The 12,173-nt window shown below is 38.5% G+C and overlaps 1 protein-coding gene across 1 annotated transcript; it reads left to right on the top strand.

Annotated features, from left to right (window-relative positions):
• Nucleotides 1-767: 767 nt before the first annotated feature.
• dhx35 (DEAH-box helicase 35) lies at nucleotides 768-8,157 on the top strand (the record flags this gene model as incomplete). Its single annotated transcript, XM_014017204.1, is given in 21 exon segments — nucleotides 768-833; nucleotides 1,189-1,316; nucleotides 1,466-1,558; nucleotides 1,796-1,873; nucleotides 2,021-2,125; nucleotides 2,204-2,265; nucleotides 2,774-2,843; nucleotides 2,941-3,000; nucleotides 3,356-3,468; nucleotides 3,562-3,658; nucleotides 3,771-3,929; nucleotides 4,082-4,292; nucleotides 4,396-4,520; nucleotides 4,744-4,798; nucleotides 4,933-5,123; nucleotides 5,478-5,555; nucleotides 5,655-5,784; nucleotides 5,881-5,962; nucleotides 6,074-6,145; nucleotides 6,459-6,570; nucleotides 6,674-8,157. Coding segments are annotated over 21 exon segments (2,100 nt in total). The 3' UTR covers nucleotides 6,713-8,157.
• Nucleotides 8,158-12,173: the final 4,016 nt, after the last annotated feature.

The raw sequence follows: 12,173 nt of genomic DNA, 5'->3' as shown, positions 1-12,173 counted from the left end.
TGTGTGTGTGTGTGTGTGTGTGTGTGTGTGTGTGTGTGTGTGTGTGTGTGTGTTGCATTAAATAAGTCCAGTTGAGAAGTTGGTGGAGACAAATATACTGGTATACTGATTTAATTAAGAGCAGATGTTCTCTGGTGTTTTGCAGAAAAGAGGGAGGKTTAGCCTAAAATTTGTTATTTGAGAAAAGGGTCAAAGGTCTTTTTTGTGTGTGTGTGTGTGGGTCTGAAGTTCTCTACAAAATTGAAGACCAAAATAAATGTCAGAATTTGTGCAAATGCTTCCATCTTGCAGGTAGCTCGACAACATCTGCCATATGAGCTGAAGCTGGAAGCCAGTGTGACTCTGAGAGACTCTTTCTGCATGTGTCTGAGATGGACAAGAGGCCCTGCCTGATGGTGCTACCACAGGGTTTTATAAAGGGTGGAATAAAATATAAAAAATACCATGAGAAAAAAATTCATTTCAGTTTACATTTTAACACACTTACCACAGATGCCGTGGCTGCTCTGTGCTCTGACTCGCTCCAGTCAGTTGGTAAAGTTTCTGAAACTAATAATAAAACTAATACCAATCCACACACACACTTTCAAGTCGTTCATTTAAGTCCWTTGTATTAAGTTAAACAGAACCAAATAAAAGTTGACAGAAAAGAGTCGTTAAATAAACACTTAACCTTTATTTTAACGCCATTCATAATAAATCTCTGAAGAAACCAAGCCCGGATCGTGACGCCATCGCAGGACAAGGAAAAAAAAAAAAAAAAAAAACACAACAACGTGACGTAGAAGCCAAGATGGCGGCTCCCCACTCCACCATGAGATTTTGGAAGCCGGGTAAGAGCGAAAAAAACTATAGAATAGACCATGTTATGTTGTCTTTTGAATGAAAAATGTAATTTATAAAGGTTGCAGCTGCTGCTTATGGAGCGGTGAGTGTCGGAGCGGCGGTAGTGGTGCTCACCGCTGCTGCTGCGGGCTGTCTGCAGCTCGCATGTAGCTGCGCGCAAACGAGTGTTTACCTGCCAAAGATGAAATAATTCCGCGACGAAAACACACGATAAAGGTTACAGAATAGGCACCATTTAAGTGTTTTCGTGTACGCTACCAAATGTCTATGTTCTCCTGAAAGCCTCATCAGTCTGCTAGCATTAAATAAAACATCTCTCCTCCTCCATCTGCTTTGCTCCAGGCTCAGAGGCACCGGGGATTTCCGAGGAACGGGAGCTCAACTCGGAGACCACCGGCTCCCCCATCATCTTCAACCCCAACACCGCCTTCTCTATAGAGAAGCAGCGACAGAAACTCCCCGTTTTTAAGGTTCTTTATGGTGTTTCTCATGCTTCAGAGACAGACCAAGATGATTTTCTTTTGAACAGATTGGGAGTGTTTTTTTTTCTTGTTTGGCTGGCTTTAATGTGGACTTTTTAAAATTTGATCAATATGTATTTCTTATGTTTCCCATGCAGCACAGAAACAACATCTTATACTTGGTTGAAAGCTACCAAACTGTAATCATAGTTGGTGAGACCGGGTGTGGGAAAACGACACAAATACCTCAGGTTAGTGTGAGCGTTTCAAACGAAAGCTGACTCGTTTCAGTGCAGCACCTTCCTGCCATCCTTCACGCAGAAGAGCTGCTTCCACAGTGATTTAACATGACCTTGTCCTGATTCTTAGCAGCCTCTTTCTGTTTTGAAGCCGTGTTTGCACCACATCAGCTAAAACTTAATTTATGCAGAATCGGTTATTCTCGCTTTCTTCTCCTCTTCCTCCTCCTTGCATCTCCTGCACATCAGTACCTGATGGAGGCCGGCTGGGCCGCAGAGGGGAAGGTGATTGGAGTGACGCAGCCTCGACGTGTTGCTGCCATCTCTGTAAGAGCTCCACTCAAAGCTTTTTTCCACAACTCGCCGTTTTTTTTTTTTTTGCCAATGTCATCTAGCTGCGGACAAATGTAGTCCCCGCTGAAGAACATGTCCCAGCTTTTAATGACATGTTTTGTGCCTCTTTTCTGCTGATAGGTGGCAAACCGTGTTGCAGAGGAGCGGGGGGCTCTCCTGGGACACGAGGTGGGCTACACCATCCGATTTGATGACTGCTCTGATCCCCAYGCCACAAGGATTAAGGTTATAAATGAAGGATGAGTTTTGTCACTAGCTTTTCTGCTTGGTTTTATTTGGTGTTTATTTTTGGTGTCGCTCCAGTTCCTAACAGATGGCATGCTGATACGAGAGATGATGGCTGACCCTCTTTTGAAAAAATACAGGTGAAAACCAAACAAGAAAGTGTTTATGTACAGCTGTTCTTTACTTACTCTAAATGTTCTAAAGTCTTATCTTGAACGTTGATTGGCTTTGGAACACGTCAGCTTGTTTCATTTTTCAAATCAAGCTTGATTTGTTTGTGTCAACATTTACAATGATAAAGATCCACTTTTTTCTTCGCTCATATATCAGTGAATGTAATTTTTTGAGTGTCTCTGTAAAATGGCAAACACAACTTCTACACTAGATTGTCTGTATATTCAAAATGAGAAAGCAGACAAATTCGAGGTGGCAGACCAATAACTTAAACAGTGACTAATAAAATTTGGACTTTCAGTGCATTATTGTCATTCTGTCATGAAAATTGCATGCTCTTTCACAAAATGGTATGGAGAAAAATAGCTAAAACTTGCCCCATATTTTTTTTGACATTTTCTATAATTGTTTTGGTCAAAGATGCAACCAGACTCTAGTTAGCTTTTTGATGCTATCTTGTTCTGTCATCCTTAGTGTGTTAATGCTAGACGAAGCACACGAGAGAACTCTGTACACAGATATAGCAATTGGTCTACTGAAGAAGGTATTTTAAGCAACAAGTTCAACAATACTAACTAATACTTTCTTTTCCTGTTTATAAAACTAACCTTGTGTCATGGTTTGAACTTACTTCTGGACAGATTCAGAAGAAGCGGCGTGACTTGAGGGTGATTGTAGCCTCTGCCACACTTGATGCCAAGGTGACTACATCATTAAGATGAACAGATAACGTCGACTGATGTCAGCTGTAGTTGTGCTGCTCTGACATCTGTGGTACCCTGATGAAAGATAACCACAGTCAGGTCTCGGCTGTTCTAATAGCAGCAAGTCAGCTGGAATGTCATATCAGACATCTGCTGTGTTGTCTGCTTAAAACTCCTTTTATTTAGCCRTGCCAGGATTTTATCACTTGTCAAATTTAGTACAACATCCTTGGTTATGTTGCTAAAAAGCCTAACTGTGTTTATCATGTTAAACATTTTCTGTAGTTTTAATTGGTAAATTATTTTTTATTAAACTACACCGTCTTATTTGCTATTATTACCCTATTTAAAGAAATTCCATGAATTCTTCAACCTGAACGAGTCTGGAGATCTAAATAAGGACACGAGTGCAATTCTGACAGTCGAGGGACGCACTTTTCCTGTGGATGTCTTCTACACTGTCAGGTATTCCAAACACAAAGTCCAAAATAACAAAATGATAATTCACGAATTCATAATGTTCTTTTAAACCTCAAAGTACCTCTGGTTTATTGCTAGTCCTGTCCCAGATTATGTGAAGGCCACATTAGAGACAGTGCTGAAGATCCACGAGACTGAGGATGATGGGGACGTCTTGGCTTTCCTCACTGGACAGGTTCGTTTTATTTAGCTTTATTTGCTTATCTCATGTTTAGCGAATGGGTAAAAAGGTTTGACAACATGCACGTTTTCTTAACGTTAAACTAACCATTTTAATGTTGCATTAGGAGGAGGTGGAGAAGTTGGTGTCTCTTCTGCAGGAACAGGCCAGGGCTCTTTCTCGATACGGCATGAAGAAACACCTGAGGATTTTGCCCATGTATTCCGGTTTACCTTACGCTGAACAGATGAAGGTGTTTGAGAGGGCTCCCTCTTCTGTTCGAAAGGTGAATGATTTTTTTGGGGGGCGGGGTTTCTATTCATCTATCTGTTTTCATCTATCTATGCATCCTGATGCTGTGGATGATGAGGAAAAGCAAACAAACCAAATTAGAGAATAAGTTCAGATTTTCCAATGTTTTTTCTTCCTCTTCCGCAGATTGTGGTGGCCACCAACATAGCTGAAACCTCCATTACCATAAATGGAATTGTATTTGTCATCGATTGCGCATTTGTGAAGCTGCGGGCGTACAATCCTCGCACTGCTATCGAGTCTCTGGTGGTCACTCCCATCTCCAAGGCTTCAGCCAGCCAGAGGGCGGGCAGAGCTGGACGAAACCGTCCTGGGAAGTGCTTTAGGCTGTACACAGGTGACTGGAACAAATCCCCATTGCTCATCTTTACTGCCCYGTTTATTTATTCGCTAATGTTGCTTCTTTTCTTGTTCCTGATTCCATCTGTCCTTCACATCAGAGGAGGACTTTGAGAAGCTGCCTGCTTCGACTGTTCCGGAGATGCAGCGCTCTAACTTGGCTCCTGTCATCCTTCAGCTCAAAGCGTTAGGCATAGACAACGTGCTGAGGTTCWGTTTTCTTTCTGTGAGTCGCTCAGTTTGGTTTCACAGGATGTCACATTTTATTTAACAAAAATATGGCCTGGCTTTTGGCAAAAAAATGCACCATAACACACAAAAAACTACTGTCTGACCTGTACTTTTAAAGACAATGAATGACTTCTCAAGTACAATAAATTTAGAATTCTTCCTGTTTATAAAGTCCATATTGTGCCTTGAACAAATGTCTCTTTATTTTTATTTAACAGCCTCCTCCAGCTCAAACTATGGTTCAGGCTCTGGAGCTTCTTTATGCACTTGGAGGTAAGAAACACGGTGCTCAGCAAGGTGATAAACTGTCTTTCAGCTGCAGCTCTGATCCCATCACGATTCTGTGTTGACAAGCTGTTACCCAGAACAGGAAGCAGCGTCTTCACTGTCTGTGTGCGTCTCGGCAGGTCTGGACCAGTACGGCCGTCTGACTGATCCCATGGGCATGCGGATGGCAGAGTTTCCTCTCAGCCCCATGTTTGCCAAGATGCTCCTGGAGTCAGGGAACTTTGGCTGCTCCAAGGAGATCGTATCCATCGCAGCAATGATGCAGATTCAAAATATATTTGTCGTGCCACCCAATCAGAAGAAAGTCGCCGTAAGTGAAAGCRTGTATTTTTTTAAAGTGGTTTCGGCAGAAATGTTTCATCAATGTAATAAATTATTTAAGTACACAAATATTTAAGAGACAGAAAAGTAAAATGAGAAGCTATATGAGTTGTTGTTTGAGTTGATGTTTTTATTTTTATTTGTATTGTTTTGTAAACTATGTTTTATTTGAATATATCCTGGAAATAAAAGGGGCAGACATAAGACTAATTCTTCTTCTGCTACCTTTCATTTTGTTTTGATTTGTGTATTCTCTTTGTTTTTTTATTGTATATAGTTATTTTTTAATGAAATGAATAAAGTTTTTGAATTGAATTGAAATTGTTAGCACCTTGTGTTGCAGGCTCGTGAGCACAGGAAATTTGCAGTTGCAGAGGGAGACCACCTCACCATGCTGAACGTTTATGAAGCCTTTATTAAGGTACAGCGCGGGCACACAGACTGCTCAGTGGGCTGCTGTGAGCTTCAGTCATTTTCAAGCGGTTGTCTTTAATCAAGGCGATGTCAACTTTCTCTGCAGCATCAGAAGAGCTCACAGTGGTGTCAGGAACATTTTCTGAACTACAAGGGTCTGGTGCGTGCCGTGACTGTGAGAGAACAGCTTCGACGTCTCATGAACAAGTTCAAAGTGCCGCGGACTTCCAGCGAGGGTACGTTTGAACTGTAAATATGTGAATCCACTGAACTGACAGACCCCACAGATGTTTGTGACTCCCGAATTTTTTATGAGTGCACTTTCTGTACAGGTGATCCAGATGTGATCCTGAAGTGCATTGTATCTGGATTCTTCGCCAATKCTGCCCGCATTCACCATTCTGGTTCCTACCGGTGAGCATGAAGTTCAGTATTTATCGTGATTCTTCATGCTTTTAAATTATTTATGACATTTTGTCTTCCTTTTGTTTTCTTATTTTTATTTTTATTTATTTGCCATGCCAGGACTTTACGAGATGATCTAGAGCTTCACATCCACCCCAACTCTGTGCTTTATGGAGAGAAACCTCCAAAGTGGTCAGTACATAATTCACTCTTTTGAGTGTTGAATAATTTTATCATCTTGTCTAATAAAACTAAAACGATTCACAAATAATTTAGCAAATGTTTTGAGTAAAATGGGTTTTCAGTAGGGCTACACAATATTTAAATTTGTCATCATTACAATATCAATGTGCCAACTATTAATATGACAAATAATGGCAATAAACTCTCAGTTTAGCAATCATATTTTAAGTGCCAAGAATTCATGCTCCATATTCCAGTAAAATATTTGTCCAATTTTATGACGGAGACAACGTTTGCCAAAAATTCCCTTGAATTCTTTTAGGGTCGTCTTCAATGAAGTGGTGCAGACGTCAAAGTATTACATGCGTGACGTGACTGCTGTTGAGTCGTCCTGGCTGGTCGAGTTGGCCCCTCACTTTTACAAGCAGGCAAAGGTTGGTCAAAGAAATTCAACACGTAACTTAATAATTTGTTTGTGATCATTACCAGCTGTATTCTGCTCTTTTCAATAACCTTCTCCCGTCTTTTCCTCTTCAGCATGGTTCACTCTCCAGCAAGAGATCCAGGGTCCTGTAGGGCAACTATCAAAAGAAAAGAAAACAACGTTACTCTTTATTGTATACATAAAGGTATTATATGTATTTATTGTCCATGCCCACCTGCACAACTCCCTCTACACTGTGTGGCCATGCAACAACAGGACGAAGTTGTAGATTTTTACTGTTGCTATTAACACTTTTAACTTGCTTTTTGGCTGTATATATGGGATTTAGCAGTAATGTGAGAAGAGGCCAGGTGGGCCTGACTGGCACCCATTCAAGCATGGCCATGTAGTTTATACATAAATATATAAATACAAATATATGTATATATATAAACTGTAGTTAGTTTAGGGAACAGTTCCTGTGCCACAGGCCCATCTACACCTGGCTTTATTTTTTTTAAAAGCTATATTTTCTCTTGTTGCTGAAAACTAATGAATGACAGACTGAGGTTGTTTCCTGTTTGAGGGACTCTTAGTTCTTGCTCCATAATATTCTGGGTGCCTTTGTAGTTTTATTAGTTAACAGAACCTCAAATTTTATTTTACCAAACCCATAAACTTCTGTACTTTTCCACAGAATGTAGTTCCATATATTTAGATTTTTTTTCTMTAGACATAGTTGCATTCCTCTTGTTTTAATTTAATCTAAAATCTTCTTATTGTTAATACTGTGAATAAACTGCATAACCCCCCTCCCCCACATCTCCTCACCCCCCATTCAACCAGCGTACATCTCAGATCTAGTGGCCTTGTCATCACTCTGTGCCAATAGTTGTATTTTTAATAGACTTTCACATTTTATTCTTAAATGAAATGTGTAAATATTTCCAAACATTGTAAATGAAAAGCTGTGAAACTAGAATTAAGAAAAAAGTACCGTATGTTGCTGTGATCTCAAAAACAAAACATTTAGATGTGCATTTAGGGTCTAAAAAAACATCATTTCATTTTAATGGGCATCTTAAAGACCTTTTCTTTTAAATAATATACATTTTTCTGTACCCATGATCCATTAAAATAATTTGAGCATTTATCAGAATTACGCATCACTTCCATGTTGCACGTCTCCATACTATTGCTTTTGTCTTTATTTTGAATGCATCTACATATCATATTTATAAATTTTCCCCACCTTGGTAGAACTTGTTCTATAGGTAAGAACTGTAAGTTCAGTGAAATGGTAATTACATCAAAGGTACTACCATACAGCAAACAGAAAAAAGTGTACTGAAATACAATAGATTTAAAAATGAAGTACATTTGCATGTTAAATGGTACTCTTGTCTAGATCTGTTTATTCTGTGTATACTAAAGGAAAAACGTGCACATCATAACTTGTTCATGCTCATCTGTGCAGTTATGTATGCACCTAAAACAGTAATCTGTAGGCCTGTTTGGCATCTTATCTCTGAGATTAAAATGGTCACTTATCATTTCATCCTGACATTGGTAAATAAAGCCTTATTGTTCAACCAGCTACTGTACTTTTTATGCTGTGTCTTTGTTTACCATGGGGTGTCACTGTTGTTCCACAATCTGCTGAATCTCCAGTTATTAATAGGATCATAAGTAGATTTGAGAGCATTAACCTCTGTCTTTATGTAGTCAATCTTTTTGTAAAARCTGTGTATCTTGTAAATGATGTTTCAGATGACACATTTAATGCAGTTGCAGTAATCTGCATTTTTAAAATATAAATAAAAATATGTATATGTATATACAAAAAATAAAAATATACATTTGGCATATTTACTTAGCACAAAAAGGAAGGAGRTATGTGTTTGGTGGATTATTTCTTTGTTGTAACAATGCTTGATCTTATATCAGACACCTGATTGGCAGCACCTGGGGGAGCCAGAAGCTCAAAACAAGTGTCAGTGGACACAACCCACACACTCAGCTTTACTGCTCATCCCACAAATGCATGTTCCTTACAAATGTGGTACCATTTAAAAGGGAATTTAACACGCTTTAAAACAGTATGGTTTATTTACAAGAAGCACTGTTACAACAAAGAAAWGATCTTTCTACCAAACACATTTTTYAAAAACTTTTGGTGCTAAGTTTAGAATGTTCCACCAATGTTTAATTAATAAATTTAGACTACATTTTTTCTTCAGTATGAATCTATGAAGTAATGTTTAGATAAAGATCCCCATTAAYAGGCATTTATTTGAATAAATTTGTTGCAAGGCTTTAGCTAAMATTAAAACACAACAGCTAGTAGAAGTAGATTCTTTAAMCTACTTAAGYTTYYGGTGTTTACATCAGTGTTTGAGTTTTTCTTCCGCCGATATGGTGAAGACGAYGGGGGGCCAAGCATAGTAGCTTTGATAAACCTTTACAATAATAGTTAATAATATAGTATATATAATATAATATAATGTAGGAGCCCTGTCTTTGCCAACGAGAATACGGCATGGAACAACAAAACCTTCATATTCCCCTGCGCATGCGCAGTGTGTCATGATTTCTTCCATGTCTCAGATTATTGGTAGTGGTGTTTAAAGMCTGGTGGTAGCCTCATTTTCTCAACAAATTAGTACTGGACACTCAAAGTTAGTGTTTTCCTTAAAAAACACAATATTATAGACGATACTGTAAAATGCATGCTTTTACAGTTGTTTCTTAAAAATTGACATTTTTTAAACGCGGTATTTATTGTTTATCTAAGCAAATAATTACCTTAGCCAATTAAGTGTTTTACCATTGTTGTTGTTGGCTAATTTGATGTTCTGTACTCATTACAGTAACARTTGCTTTTTAAGCTGTTATGTTGTCTTTTATAACGTGTTTTCCCCACTGTTTAGATAGTGTGTTAAGAAAAAAAAACACAATTTGGGTTGTTTCAACTTTTTAAGGGTTGCAATACTCAGTTCGGTAGTAATTAATCTAACCATTTAAACAATTATTTACTTTGAAACCAATTGTTATTAAGAATGARAAATTTAAAGCACTGCCCACTTTCCAAAGAGAATAAAGCAATTCATTATATGTACTTGTTGTATACTTTAATACTGTCTCTTTTTACATGTTGTAGATTATTGTTTTTTTGGTTGCTCCCTTCTGCAGGGGTTGCCACAGTGAATGAACTTGCATGAAACATTTGTAAATCATTTTACTCTGGATGCCCTTCCTGACATGGGCTCAAACCTGCAGCCTCAGGATTACAACACCATAGCACTGACCACCAAGCTRCTGCAGCTGCCCCTTATTGCTTTACATCCAGAATGGAAAATGTAAGTTGCTAGATTTAAAAAAAAGAAGAAGAGAGAAATCTGAAAGTTCACCTATCACCCACCATGTTAGTGATCAACATGAAAAGAACAACCTAAAAGCCCTGGAAACTAAATAAATTAAACTGTATTACACAGATTAGTGTGTAGTTAATTAAACGAGAACTGGATTGTGTAATGCACCTGCATCAGAAAGACTTTTGTTTCTTAAATTTCATTTATCCCTTTTGTTTTAGGACTCTGCTGTGCTGAGATTTACACGGAAGACAAAACCAGGTAGGAAACAAAAGGCTACGTTATAACGTGTTTTTCAGTTCCACCCAGTTGCCCATTAGTGTTGTATAACCAAATATATGTGAGCTGACAGCCGGAGGTATCAGTGATTAATTGCACGCATGTGACTCGGACCACGCAGCAGTTTGAACAGGTTGTGGGTATGTGCTTGASTGTTCCTCACCATATTTCAGTGCTGTCAAAAAAAATCATTGACATGTTCCGTCCAATTCGAGGAATGTTTAACTGTCTTAAAGGATTTGATGGGAAAGCAAGTCATGTGTGAATTGTAATTATCCCCTGTTCAAAGTTTGTACATGTTTTGAAAGAAAACAAAGTGGTTAATGTTTTTCCACTCAATGAATCAGTAATGATTGCTTTTTTTGTGTTTTTAATGCTAAATATACTTAAACACATGATGCATACATTTAGTGATGGGTGTTTAGTTATTAGAATCAGTCAAAAATGGTCATTTAAAAATAAATTTCCCAATCATTTTCTCAAGATTTTTTGAAAGCTTTACAATACATTTATCAATGCATCTTTTTTATTTAGTTACTTGGTCATGAAATTTAAGGCTAATCATCAGCAGTTAAAGTTAAACAGAGTTGCCCATAAAAAAGGTAAAAACAAACCAACACAACACCAAGGTACTGTCAAAATTAACAACACAACTATTAAAATTAATTAATTGTATGTTCTTTTTCAGAATGAAGTGGATATTCGACGTTTATATGTAGAATTACAGAAAAATAATATTATTTTTGCAAATGTTATCTGACACTATGGAAAATAATGTTATGATGCAATGATGAGCACATYGTTATGTGAGTGTGTGAAGACATTTTTTTATTGTTTGAAATGGGCTTCATCTTGGCTTCATCTCAAAGAATTGTATACATACATAAAAAAAATAAAAATCTAGGAAATGAGAAGKACCAGAGGAATTTTTACATTCGGGAGCGTGTATGCAATCAGTAGCGTGGGACTCACAGAGGCCTCCTCGGGTGACAAATTGAAAGTGTCTCGGTCTAGTTTATAGCCCTGATCAGGTCAAACGAAAAATATTGGAGGTCTGGGTGAAGAGACAGGCCCGCCTGGTGCAGATAAATGGACTGATCATTTCTTATTGAGAAACAATTCCTAAAAGGTACTTTACTGTGTGACTGGGGAAGCGGCGAGCGGAGAGCAGAACACGCGCCCACTGCTCCCTCCCTGACCCTTCCTCCACTGCCGGAATTAAATGGATAGAGAGAACGCGTGTTTCTGATGGCACTCCTCCGCCAGAGAGACACTCCATTTGTTATGAAGTAGGGGTTCTGATGAAGTGTAGGGAGCTCCTTTTTTCTCTTCCCCCCCTTTTTTCATCCTTCCCTTCTCAGGCACTACAAGGCCGGCCTTCAGTCTGCTTCACATGAAATGGATGGAAGGAGCCAATTGAATTTTACACTCCCCTGCTCATGATTAATGTGTTTGGTGAGGACTATCTTGGCAGTGAAACTCGACTTCCACTAGCTGGTGCTAGAGCTCCTCCACGYCTGTTGCCTGAAAACTTTAAACATCAGGTTTCATTGGGGCTTTAAAAGCAGTGGAGTTTTGTTTGAGACAATGGTCTTCACATAGCCCCCAACCTCTCTTACTCCTCTCCCCATGTGTTAATAGAAAACCTCTTGCCTGTTTTCCAGTTATTATTTCACAACCAGTTTCTCAGTGTGCTTTTGTACCCAGTGTTTCTTGGCAAGGCATGCTGTAAATGTCAATTTATCACTTAACCTCCTGTTAAAGAGTGGATGGCAGAGGCTAATGAAAGATGCCTGGTCATGCAAGTGGATGTTTTTGACGATGGTATTTAATTATTCATTGTGTTTTTTAATGTGTTGACATTAAAGTTTCCTTTTGTTTTCATTGTATTCCTAACTGTAAGTAAGTAATGTTGTGTTGCATGTTGTTTTCATGCACACAGAATTATCAAGTTGATTATATA

This window comes from Austrofundulus limnaeus, unplaced genomic scaffold, assembly GCF_001266775.1.
Source record: "Austrofundulus limnaeus strain Quisiro unplaced genomic scaffold, Austrofundulus_limnaeus-1.0 Scaffold3, whole genome shotgun sequence".
NCBI classification, from domain to species: domain Eukaryota; kingdom Metazoa; phylum Chordata; class Actinopteri; order Cyprinodontiformes; family Rivulidae; genus Austrofundulus; species Austrofundulus limnaeus.
The sequence above is the reverse complement of the archived record's forward strand: the minus strand, read 5'-3'. Positions and strand labels throughout refer to the sequence as shown.